We start from the raw sequence: 11,585 nt of genomic DNA on the forward strand, positions 1-11,585 counted from the left end.
CTCCGAAACTGTCCGCAGTTCTGCCTCCTAGCAGAGCGGAATGCAATGGACCCAAGGCACAGGGAAGCGGGCAAGAGATGTTGGCTAATACGGGTATTCATTGGCTTCCCTGCTCTCTTTGAGCCTCTGTCTCCTTCAGTTTGAAGTGAGGCTAGACCATGCCTAAATCCCCCGCAGCGGGGCAGAGGGTCCCGGGAGGGCCTGAGGGGCGCGAGGTGCAGGAGCCAGGGGCCCCTGGAAGACCGAAGCCCCGAGGGTCCGGGGTCCAGCCCCACGCCAAGATGCGACCTCTCACCTCCCGGGCTCAGCAGCAGCTTCAGCGCTTCCACAATCTGGTCCAGACCACACGTCTCCAGAACCTCGCTACCCACGACTTCTCCCGGGGCTGCCATGACTGGAGTGGAACATGTAGTTTTGCGACCTGCTCAGAAACCTTGGTGGACCAGCGCCGCCGCCATGTTGAGTGTGGCAGAAGGAGCGCGCGGACCTAGGGGCGGGGTGGGGGCGGGGCCAGCTCAGTCGGGAACGTCCCTGTCACGTCAGTCTTTTTCTGGTCTCATTCCCTTGAGCCGGAGAATAAACGCAATTTCACAAATTTACTGTAATTAACTGCTATAAAAAAAAAAGAAAAGATAGAAATAGTTTATCATAACTTAATATATATTTCAGTATACTGGAAGACAAAATGAGAAGACATCTTTATAGTGAAGTTTGGGTAAACAATACTCAATTGAGCCGGCCTTGGTGGCGCACGCCTGTAATCCCAGCACTCAGGAGATTTAGGCAGGAGGATCGTTGCGAGTTCGAGACCAGCCTGGGCTACAAAGTGAGCTCAAGGCCAGCCTGAACTGCATGGTGAGACCCTGTCTCAAAAAGACAAAAAATAATAATAATAAATACTCAATTGAATATTGTTGATTTCTTTATAAGAGACTTTTAAAATAAACATATACATGCTCCTATATCCATTTTGAATGTAATAGCTACAAATGCTACTACTAGTGATATAAATTTTTCCTGCTTGTTTATGCTAGGGATTAACCCAGGGCATGAGAAACGTATGCTCTAAAGCTGAGCTGTCTCACACAGTGCCAGTGAAATGGACTGTTAGTCTTTCCTGCATTTACATGGTTGTTGCACTCCTACAAAATCCACGTATTATAAAGCCATGTCCACCTCAACCAAAATTATGCTTATATGTAAATCTGAAGGAATTTGAGATTCAGATCATGGGAAATCGGTTTTTACCTACATAAATCCTGGTGGGATATTCAAAAGTTTCAGGAAAAGGCTTGCCCAAACATCTTAAAATTAGAAAAACTTGTTTGGTTGTTTTTTTTGAGACAGGGTCTCTCTATGTAGTTTATGCTGGTCTTGAACTCATTACATAGCGCAGGCTCACCTCAAATTCGAGGCAATCCTCTTGCCTTAGCCTTCTGAGTGCTGGGATCGTGGGTGTGTGCCACCATGCCACCCTAGAACATTTTTGAAGGGAAAATAAATGACCTATAGAGTTACCACAATGTTCTTTATTGTGCGTATTCTGTTCCATCCTTTGTTACTAGATAATTTTTCCTCATTTATGGGCACAGTTTCATTTTGGAAAAAATATTTAAGGTGATTTTGAGGTGTTAAAATATTTAGCAAAATGAGCCAGGTGTGGTGGCACACACCTGTAATCCCAGGACTCGGGAGGCTGAGGCAGGAGGAACTTTGTGAGTTCCAGACCAGCCTGGGCTACAAAGTGAGCTCAAGGCCAACCTGAACTTCACAGTGAGACCCTGTCTCAAAAACACACACACACAAAAATTTTAGCAAAATGAATATAATGTTATTTTTTCCAGTCCTGGGGGTTGAGCCCAGGGCCTTAGCACTGAGCCATACCCCAGTCCTTTCATTATTTCATATTTTAATACAAGGTCTTTCTAAATCACTCAGATAGGCTTGAACTTTTGATACTCCTGCCTCAGCCTCCCAGACTGCTGGGATTACAGGGGTGCACTATCCTTCCCAGTTCTATCTTCCTAGCTCGAAAATGATAACATGTATGAATTAAGAATTCTCAGACTTCATCTCTGAGCCGCACACTGAACATGGCAGCACTGAGGAAGCCAGCTCTCCTACTGTGGCCTGACCCCTTTTCTCCTCACAGTAGTGTCCGTCCTAAACTGGGAGCGCTTTACACTCACACATGTCAACACCCCAGCCCTGCACTTTCGTTTTCTATTTTTATTTTTGTTTTTTGAGACAAGGTCTCACTATGTAGTTCAGGCTGGCCGTGAACTCACTATGTAGCCCAGGCTGTCCTCAAACTCACGGGGATCCTCCTGCCTCAGCCTCCTGAGTTGCACAGGCGTGCACCACCATGCCCAACCCTGGCCCTGTACTTTCAAGTTCTGTTCACACATCCCCAGGTAGCTACCACTTACCCCCACCCCTGTGATTGTCCCTTGTGTGCCTTGCCAGAGGCAGACCAAGTGAAAAGGTTCCACAGGCTCGGGATGGCTGGGCAGGGAGTTCCAGGAGCCTGGAACCTAGAGCATGATCTGGGAGGAGGCTGAGGATTTGGGGTGGCAAGTCCGCTAGACCTGGAAGATTTCTTGCCCAGAAGGTGCCTAGGACCTCATAAGACTGGGTTTCAGGCCTGGGGCTCTACCAAGGCAGTACTGGTATGGGATTTACAAAAGATGATAGGATAGCCAGAACTGAGAGCCCTTTATCCCAAATATTACAGAGCTAGGCCATCACTGTTTTTAATCTTTTAGGCTATATAGGCTCAAATACAAATTAAAATGCATGATTTAAAAATCAATGTCATAATAATTTCATGAAAAAATTTACACCAAAGAATAGATATATCCTATGGGGAAGAGTGAGTACATTTTAATATCCACGATAGGATGTCTAAGGAGAACTCCAGGCCTGTAAATTGGCGGAGTAAATCAGCCTTGTAGTTGAAGAAAATATGATTGGGCTTTTGCCACCCTAAAGTCATTCAAATGGGCTTCTTTTGCTATTGTTGTTTTTTAAAATTTTTTTATTCATACATGCAGTACATGCATTTTAGGTCTTCCGGAGTGGGTACACATATGTAAGATAGCTGCTATTTTTAAAAATCTCCTTCCCTTTCCCTCTTCCTATTGTTCATTTTTTGAGACAGTCTTGCTTTGTAGCCTAGGCTGGCCTGGAACTTACTGTGATCCTCTTGCCTAAGCCTCCCGAGTGCCAGGAAAACAGGCATGTGCCGCTTTGCCTGGCTTCAAGTGGGCTCAGTGGCAGAGTGCTTGCCTAGCATGCGTGAAACACGGGGTTCAATCCTTACCACTAAAAAGAAATAAATCAATAATTAATTAAATGGGCTTTCAAGTATGCTGTTTCTTTAAGATTCAGTGTTGTAGCTTACGGAATTTTAGTTTCTGGGAGTTGAAGTCTAGTAGCTCCTTCCTCGGATTGCTTTGGGAAACTTTGTTAAAAACACAGAGGTACAGCTGGGGGACCCTCTGTAATATGCTATTAAAACACCCATACAACAAATCCCCAAAGAGCTAGATGGGGGAGGGGTTGCCCTCTGCAAAGTGCTGTCTGGGAATGTTTCACGCACACACACACACACACACACACACACACCAGTATTCACGGAAACTGTCCTCTACTTGTTTGAAATCAGCCAACAAGGAGCTCATTATGTTAGAATTTGATGGCAGCTGAACAAGTCATTAAAGCAGGCTGGCGTGTTTGCCTCCTGTTTGCTCAACTCAGAACTTACAGTGTATTCAATGACTGTCAACAACTGCTTTACAGGAGCAGAATTCCCAGGACGGACCCTTGCAAATTAAGTGTTCTTGTGGGGAGCACTTACAAAGCCACATGTTTGTGTTCCATTTTCCATAATTGGCCCTTTATTTATTATTTATTGTGGTGCTGGGAATTGAACTCTGAGCCTCACGCACGCTAAGCAAGCACTCAACCACTGAGCTACCCCCGACTCCACCCTATTTTTCTCCTCTGTTGCCCGTGCCTCTAGTGTTGTAGTCAAGAAATCATTGCCACATCCCGCATCCTGAAGCCTTTCCTATTTTTGGACACATTTTAACTTTCGCATGTTTTTGTTTTTGTTTTTGTTTTGGTTTTTCTCCGGTACCGGGAACTGAACTCACGACCTTGCGCTTGCCAGGCAGGTGCTTTGCCACTGAGCTAAATCCCCAGCCCCAACTTTTGCATATGTTAAAGTAAGGGAAGATCCAATGTTCCCTGCCCATTTGTTGTGGGGGTGAAAAAACCCAAAAGCATCTTTTCCCCTCATTGGTTTTGACACCAGTGTCAATATCGCTTGACCACATACATGGGATTTATTTCTGGGCTCCTTATTTCTGTACCACTTTTTATTTTGAAGTATTTTCAACCCAAAGAAAAATGGAAAGAGTAGTACATGAACAGCTGGATTTGGTCATTGTGAACATTTTGCTGCATTTATTTTCTCACTGCTTCTCAGTCTGTACCTTTTGGGAAACTGTTTAAATTAACCTCTAGATATAACATTTTCTCCCTCAGCCTTCACACCCTAAGAATAAGGGCTGTGCTGTCCTAGAGAGCCTCACCTCTGTTACTGTAACCAAAACAACCAATATCCACTCAGAAATATCATCTACCCTATGGTCCATAGCCGACCTTCCAGTTTTCTCTAAATGCTTTTTGGTTTTCATACTGAGATTCAAAGTTCATACATTGGTGGTTTTGGAAGAGCTAACTTCCCCAGAAATTCCACACACTCCTATGGGGAAAAGAATTGGAAGCAGGCACTCAAGTGTCTGTATACCAGTATTCAATGGTCAAAAGGCAGAAATAGCCCAAAATGAGTGGATAAATGAAATGAAATGTATGTATACAGTGGGATATTATTTGGCCCATAAAGGAATGACATTTTGGTACCTGCTACAATGATGTAGCTTGACAGTATACTAATAAGCCAGACATATCTAGAATAGGTGGGATGGTGTCTTGGTTACTTTTCTCTCGTTGCTGAGACAAAATACCCAACGCCCAAAATTAAGGAAGGAAAGGTTTATTTAGCTCCCAGTTGGTGGAGGTTTCAGTCTGTACTTGGCTGGCTCCAAGGCAAAGGATAGCAAAGCAACAAGAGCTAAGGAGGGAATGGCAGCTCCTGCAAGCCTTTTTCCCTCCCTTATATTGTGAGAAGGCTACCCCCACCCAGGGGGTGGCGCTCACATAGGTAACCTTCTAAACTTCTCACATTGACACAATGAACAACATCCTAGAGCAGAAGGGGCGTGTCCCTTTCACCCCAGGATGTAGAACTGCTGAGTCACTTAGCCAAACCCCTAGACTCCTCAAGTTGACACAATATATCAACCTCAACAGATGGGGATATAGCTCAGTGGTACAGCGCCTGCCTGGCAAGCACAAGGTCCTGAGTTCGACTGCCAGCACCAGAAACAAGCAAAGAAATTTAGAATAGGCAAAAATCACAGAAACAGAATAGGTATTACCAAGGACTGGGGAAAGGCAGATATAGAGAGGTACTGTCTGTCAGATACAGAAGTTTTTTGGAGTGACTAAAAACAATTCTGGAGCTGGGCATGGTGGCCATGCCTACAATCCCAGCACTCGGAAGGCTGAAGCAGGAGGATGGCTGCAAGTTTGAGAATAGCCTGGGTCACATAGTGAGTTTCAGGCCAGCATGAACTGCGTAGGGAGACCCTATCTCAAAACAAACCAAAACCAAAAATATTCTAGAAGTAGAAGTAGTAGTTACATTTTTTAGTGTACTTAGTATCATTAACTTGCACACTTAAAATTGGTAAAATGAGTACGAAGTTTCAGTTTGAGATGAAAAGGTTCTGAAGATGGATAGTGTGAATGGCTGTGTGGTGATGACGTACTTAATCACGTTGCACTATATAGTCACAAATAGCTAAAATGGTAAATTGTTTTATTTACCTATAATTCTTTAAAAAGTGATCAAAGCCAGGTGTGATGGCATATGCCTGTAATCCCAGCACTCATAAGACAGAGGTCAGCCTGAACTACATAGCCAGTCTGTCTCAAAAATAAAATACCAAAAGAAGGAAAACCACAGTCATCTGGCAGAAAAAAAGTTGGAGACCTATTCCAGGGTTTCTCAGCAGCTCTACTGACACTTTGGGTTGGATAACTCCTTGCTGTGCAGCTGTCCTGTGCACCCACTGCAGATGTTAAATAGCACCCCCAGCCTTGACTCGATGTCAGTAACACCTCCCATCTATTGCCAGAGATGGCCAAATGTCCCCCGGGGGTGGAAGGAGGCGCAAAGCTCTTCAGCAGAGACTCACGGGCCGACTAGATAAACTAGCACTGTGGGACACTTTGCTTCAGCCCAGTGGGGCAGCCCCCCGAGTCTGCCACTGAACTTACGTTTCTGGTTTCAGGCCACAAAGAGCCTTCCGGTACAGTGGCCTAGGGAGTGTGGCTGAAAGTTCGGGAGAACTCAGTTCAGCCTGAGGTTTTCATTTCTGTGCTTTGACGGAGCTCACCTCCTTCATCCTCTTTGGAATTCCGGTGGGGTCAAATCAGACAAGTTTGACAATGGTTTAACAAAACTCTTTAATAAAATTTATAAAAATGCATCACCTTTGCAAATACTTTTCTCAGCCTAAATTGTTTTCCTTCTCCCCTCCCAAAGAAAATACAAAATTATTAGCACCCACACACATTTACACTCAAAACTACAATGACATTCTCTTCACCCAACTACATTAGATACAGTTTAAACTGCAGAAAAATCAAGATAATTCCAACAACTGATTACAGACATGACTTTTTTTCTTCCTCAGTTAACAGCAAAGCAATTTCAAAGAACTCTTTCCTGCGGTAGCCAACAGTTGAAATTTGAATTTAAAAAAAAAAATTTAAATCAAGGTTCCTTTTTTTTTTTTTTTTGAGACAGGGTCTCAACCATGCAGTACAGGCTGGCACTGAACTCACTATGGAGCCAGGCTGGCCTCAAACTCATGGCAATCCTCCTGACTCAGCCTCCCCAGTGCTGGGATTACTGGTGTGTGCCACCACTCCCAGCCTTCCCCTTTCTTAACATCCATTAGGGCAGTATTTTCTTTCTTCTCCTAATAAAAAAAGTTGGACTTTCCAATATTCTATCTTCTGTACACACTTGGAATCGGGCATCTATGTCCAGATTGGCCAGCATTTTTTTCTAGATACCATCAAAAGCAGGCAGTTGGAGACATTGGGCTTTTGGGTACAGACCATCTCAACACGTCGCGATTCCGCTGTTCTTCCAGGATGTTCAAGGAAAGAGGCTGGCCCACCTCAGCCATCCTCAACACCAACTTGCTAAATAGCCCAAAGCATGACGAGCCCTTCTGCTGTCTCTGTATTTCTTTGCTGTCTTTGGCTGTAGCACTATAGGCACTATTCTAACGGTCACGAATAAATAATCATGAAAAATGAAGTGGCACCTGAAAACTCACCATATTTTCTGATCAAGGCTCCTGATCTAGAACCAAAGTACCCCGCAATGACATCCACATAACAAACACTGACTCAGAATAAGTGAATGCGTAGATGTCCACTTCACTCCTAATAATACTCAGGAGATGGAAAGGAAAACCAACAAAGGTCTTTAGAGTACACAATACCCAGTCAAGACATGGCCAGACCAAGACACATGCCTGTCACCCTGAAAGAGCCCAGTGTTTTCTGCAGCAGAACTCGCATGTGTGGCAGGGCAACCCATTTCAGGGGTAAGCACGGAGATCAGGACACAGGGCACCAGTGCAGCGATGAGCGGGTGGGGAAGGAGGCACTCGATTCTAAAAAAACCAATTTAAAAAACATATACATACACAACAACATCTTACCTTCAGCCTTCCTTTTAAACATGAAACAAATCCCCTTAAGGAAATCTGTAAGTCACTAGCAGAAACAAACTTATTTTATTTATTTGTTGGCTGGTTGGCTGGTTGGTTGGTTTTTGTTTTTTTTGAGAGAGGGTCTATGTGGTTCAGATTGACCTTGAACTCACTATGTAACCCAGGCTGGCCTTGAACTCACAGCGATCCTCCCGCTTCAGCCTCCTGAGTGCTGGGATTACAGGTGTGCGCCACCAGGCCTGGCAGCTAGCAGAAACTTCTGAGGCTGAAATTGTTCTTTGAAATATCAAAATTCCAGGAGCTTTGGAACCTTATTATTATATACAGATTATAGGAGGGGGAAAAAGATTTCATTAAGTCAAAACCTTCCTAACACACACAAAATAGAGATACGAAGGAGAAACCATAACTATCTGAACTGCATAATGGATCAGTTTTGGTCGCAGAAGTTCATCTCAAGGGGAAGGAGCTGGAAATCACCAGGAACGTCGTCGTTCTGCATTTCGCACTGCTCAAGTCTCTCAAGTCCCCTCAGTCGTCCTCGCCCCCTCCGTACATGTCCGCCAGCTTCTTGAAGCGATTGCCCCACTCGTTCAGGTAGTCATAGTCCTGGTCCTGGTCTGACTCGGAGGAGTTCAGGGAGCTCAGGCTAGCAGCTTCGGACCCACTCCCTTCGTAGTCGAACACAAGCAGAGAGTCGTAAGGGGGCGCCGTGGGGTCACTGTCAGCCGCCTTTAGGTTCTAAAGAAGGACAACCGGATGTTTCAGTGAAAGGAACAGCACAGCATTCAGCAGAGGCCAGATGTCTCCTTGCGGTGCCTCAGGTGACGTGTGAGGTGTGACCGACCGTGCGCCACACCGCGGGACACCAGGGCGCAGTTAACACCAACAAGGCACATTTGTACAGACTGGCACAGTGGGGTGGACAGGGATCTCAACTGATTGAAATCCCTCCCTTTGCCAGGTCCTGGGTTAAGTGCCCAGCCCAGCAAAAAAAGATGGACACGATTTTTAAAAATTGTTTGTACATGCACATAACATACTTTAATCATTCCCCCCAGGATGCCACTGCCCCGCCCTCCTGCGGTCTCACATTCGGGAGGGAGGGGATTTATCAGTGTGATAGTATACTAGCTGTTTTTTGTTTGTTTGTTTGTTTTTGTTTTTTTTCCGGGACCGGGAATCGAACTCACGACCTCCCGCTTGCCAGGCAGGTGCTGTGCTGCTGAGCTAAATCCCCAGCAATGATAGTGTACTTTGTCCTCTTCCCCCCTTCTATTACCTGCCCTCACCCCGACCCCCAGGATATACTGCTGAGGAAAAAAGAAAGTTACAGGATGCTTCCCCGCTAAACCAAATGATAAATTTCATGTAAGCAGGGAGAAATAGGGACCAGCAGGATAGGGCACCTGCAAAGCAGGGTAGGGGGTCTCAGGTCAGCAACCAGGATGGGCACAGAACAGCTGTACTGGTGCATATGAACTGTGCTTTAGCCCAAAAAATCTAGAAGGCCAGATGCCCAACTATCGATATTAAAAGTTAACTCCAGGGAATAGAGTTTAAAGAACTGAGGAAGGACTTCCTTGTTCTTTATATATATGTACATTTTAAAATTTATATTTTGAAGATAGTAAGCATATTACTTGATAATTAAAACAATTACAAATAAATGTGATAGCTCGTACATGAATGTGAATGGAAGGATCGAGATCCATGTGTATCAAAGAGAGGTGGAGAAAATGGTCCTTCCTGCTCTTCAAGGGTCCAGTGGTCTGAATGGACATGGGTTGCTTACTCCCAGTGCTGTGTGCTCCATACAACTCCCAGTGACAGAAACTTCCACAGAGGACAAAAACAAAACCAGCCTCTAAACCAGGTATACTGGCACACGCCCATATTCCCAGCCATCTTGGAGGCTGAGGCAGGAGGACCCCAGGTTTGAACTCAGCTTGGATAACTCACTTACAAAAACCCTGTCTGAAAAAAAAAGAGAAAGAAAAAGGGAGGTGGGGTGGGCTGGGAATGTAGCTCCGTGTGAAATCCCCAGGACTGAAAAACAAGAGAAAATAGCCCTACCTGGACTGATAGTGTAGGGGCCACTAGACTATCACACAAGTCCTGAAAGGAATTCCAATACCTGACCAAATAAATCCTGTCCCCTACTCCCTTACTGGGTGCGGTGTTCACCACTCTCAGTTCTTTCTCGGGTTATCCTGAGCTAGTCAACTTATGCCTTTTTTAAAGAAAATTTATGCCTTTTTTATTATCCCCTGCATGTAGAGACAACCCTGTGACACTTTGGCCAATAACATTTTAGGCAAATTCCCTTCTTGAATAAGAAGGCAGTACCTTAGAAGATGATAGATTTTTGTCCTCTGCTCCATACTTCCTGTTTTTTCCAAATGAAATACAGACCTAGGGCCTGGAAGTGTGGCAGCCATTTTGTGATCATGAGGCAACAAACATGAGAACAAGGGTCTGTAAACTAAGATGGGGGCACAGCCAAATGCACCAGCCTAGACTGCTTACTCCAGCCTTTTACTTACATGAGGTGAATCTACGCCTAATTTGTTTAAGCTTCTCCATTCAGAGCCAAATGTATTTCTGACATATACTATGTGGGTGCTGTCTTTCTGGCCCTCAGGTACTGTGATAGATATTTAACATCATATCCCAATCTACTGTGCAATGCAGGGGAACTCATCAATGAAATAAAAACTGAATTTACTCTGGGGTATAGCTCAGTGACACAGCGCCTGCCTGGCAAGCGCAAGGTCCTGAGTTCAATTCCTGGTACCACAATAAAAACAAACAAACAAAAAACTGAATTTACTTGGCATCTCTTTAGTTTCATTTCTAGATCCATTAAATTCCTTCAAGAATGTCTTGGTTCTGTCATGCTGACTTGGCAAATTCACAGAGATCAACTCAAAGTGCTATTAGTTCTGAAATCCAGATGGGACACAAACAAAAAGTAGGGCTCAGGGATTGGAAACACTGAACCTATGGTAGAGAGAAGAATCTAAAGGTTCTTTTTTTTTTTTCCTTTTTTTTTTTTTTTTTTTGCTCCTGAGTTTTTGAGTTATATGCTTTGGCTTTTGACTTTGCTTACTTACTTCATCAATAAAATTCCCAATTTCGTCAGGGTTGGCAGGGCGGGGACGATACTGGGGCACACTCATGAGGGTCGGTGCGACGTCATTGCGCGTCACTTCAGGCCGAGCGTCCAGGCCCCTGTGCAACTGGCTCAAGTCAAAATCCTTTAGAGAAATGATAAAAATACGAGAGTCAAAGAGTCAGTCACATCCACAGCCTTGTTTGCTTTGTGGATTACAGTATTACATTACGTGCGGACTGCCAACTGAATACTCTTCATCAGCATGTGCCCAAGTTACTAACAAATGACAGTTTTAAAATTAGGAGTCTCTCAAGTAGCACTGGAAGAAAATATAGCTCCAAAGGAGCAGCATCTGTGGGTACACACATAAACTGCTATGTCTTACTCTTCATAGACCCTGGCTTTTAGGTTATTATTCAAATGCACCAGTTCTTACCTGGGTGCAGAATATAGCTGGTCAAAATCAGCTGTGTTGCTGTTGCTGCTGAATTTGGCCAAAGGCAATGTCTAGGGCCTTAAAAAAAAATAATAGAAAAGGCCGGGGATGTAGCTCAGCGGCACAGCGCCTGCCTGGCATGTGC

General features: G+C 44.6%; 2 protein-coding genes across 3 annotated transcripts in view; both read right to left on the reverse strand.

Annotated features, from left to right (window-relative positions):
• Tango6 (transport and golgi organization 6 homolog) overlaps positions 1-448 on the reverse strand; it is a 200,609-nt gene extending 200,161 nt beyond the window's left edge. For both annotated transcript variants that reach the window (XM_005403579.2, XM_013503936.1), the window contains exon 1: positions 296-448. In XM_005403579.2, coding sequence (XP_005403636.1) covers positions 296-392 — 97 coding nt within the window. In that variant the 5' untranslated portion in view covers positions 393-448. The remainder of the gene's footprint in view (positions 1-295) is intronic.
• Positions 449-8,054: 7,606 nt separating this feature from the next.
• The window catches only part of Cdh1 (cadherin 1, type 1), a gene marked incomplete in the record, with an annotated part of 78,674 nt that continues 75,143 nt past the window's right edge, over positions 8,055-11,585 (reverse strand). Inside the window, 2 exon segments of the mRNA XM_013503937.1 lie at positions 8,055-8,627; positions 11,003-11,146. Of these exon segments, the coding sequence (XP_013359391.1) occupies positions 8,418-8,627; positions 11,003-11,146 (354 nt within the window).

This window comes from Chinchilla lanigera, unplaced genomic scaffold, assembly GCF_000276665.1.
Source record: "Chinchilla lanigera isolate Chin_1 unplaced genomic scaffold, ChiLan1.0 scaffold00083, whole genome shotgun sequence".
NCBI lineage: Eukaryota > Metazoa > Chordata > Mammalia > Rodentia > Chinchillidae > Chinchilla > Chinchilla lanigera.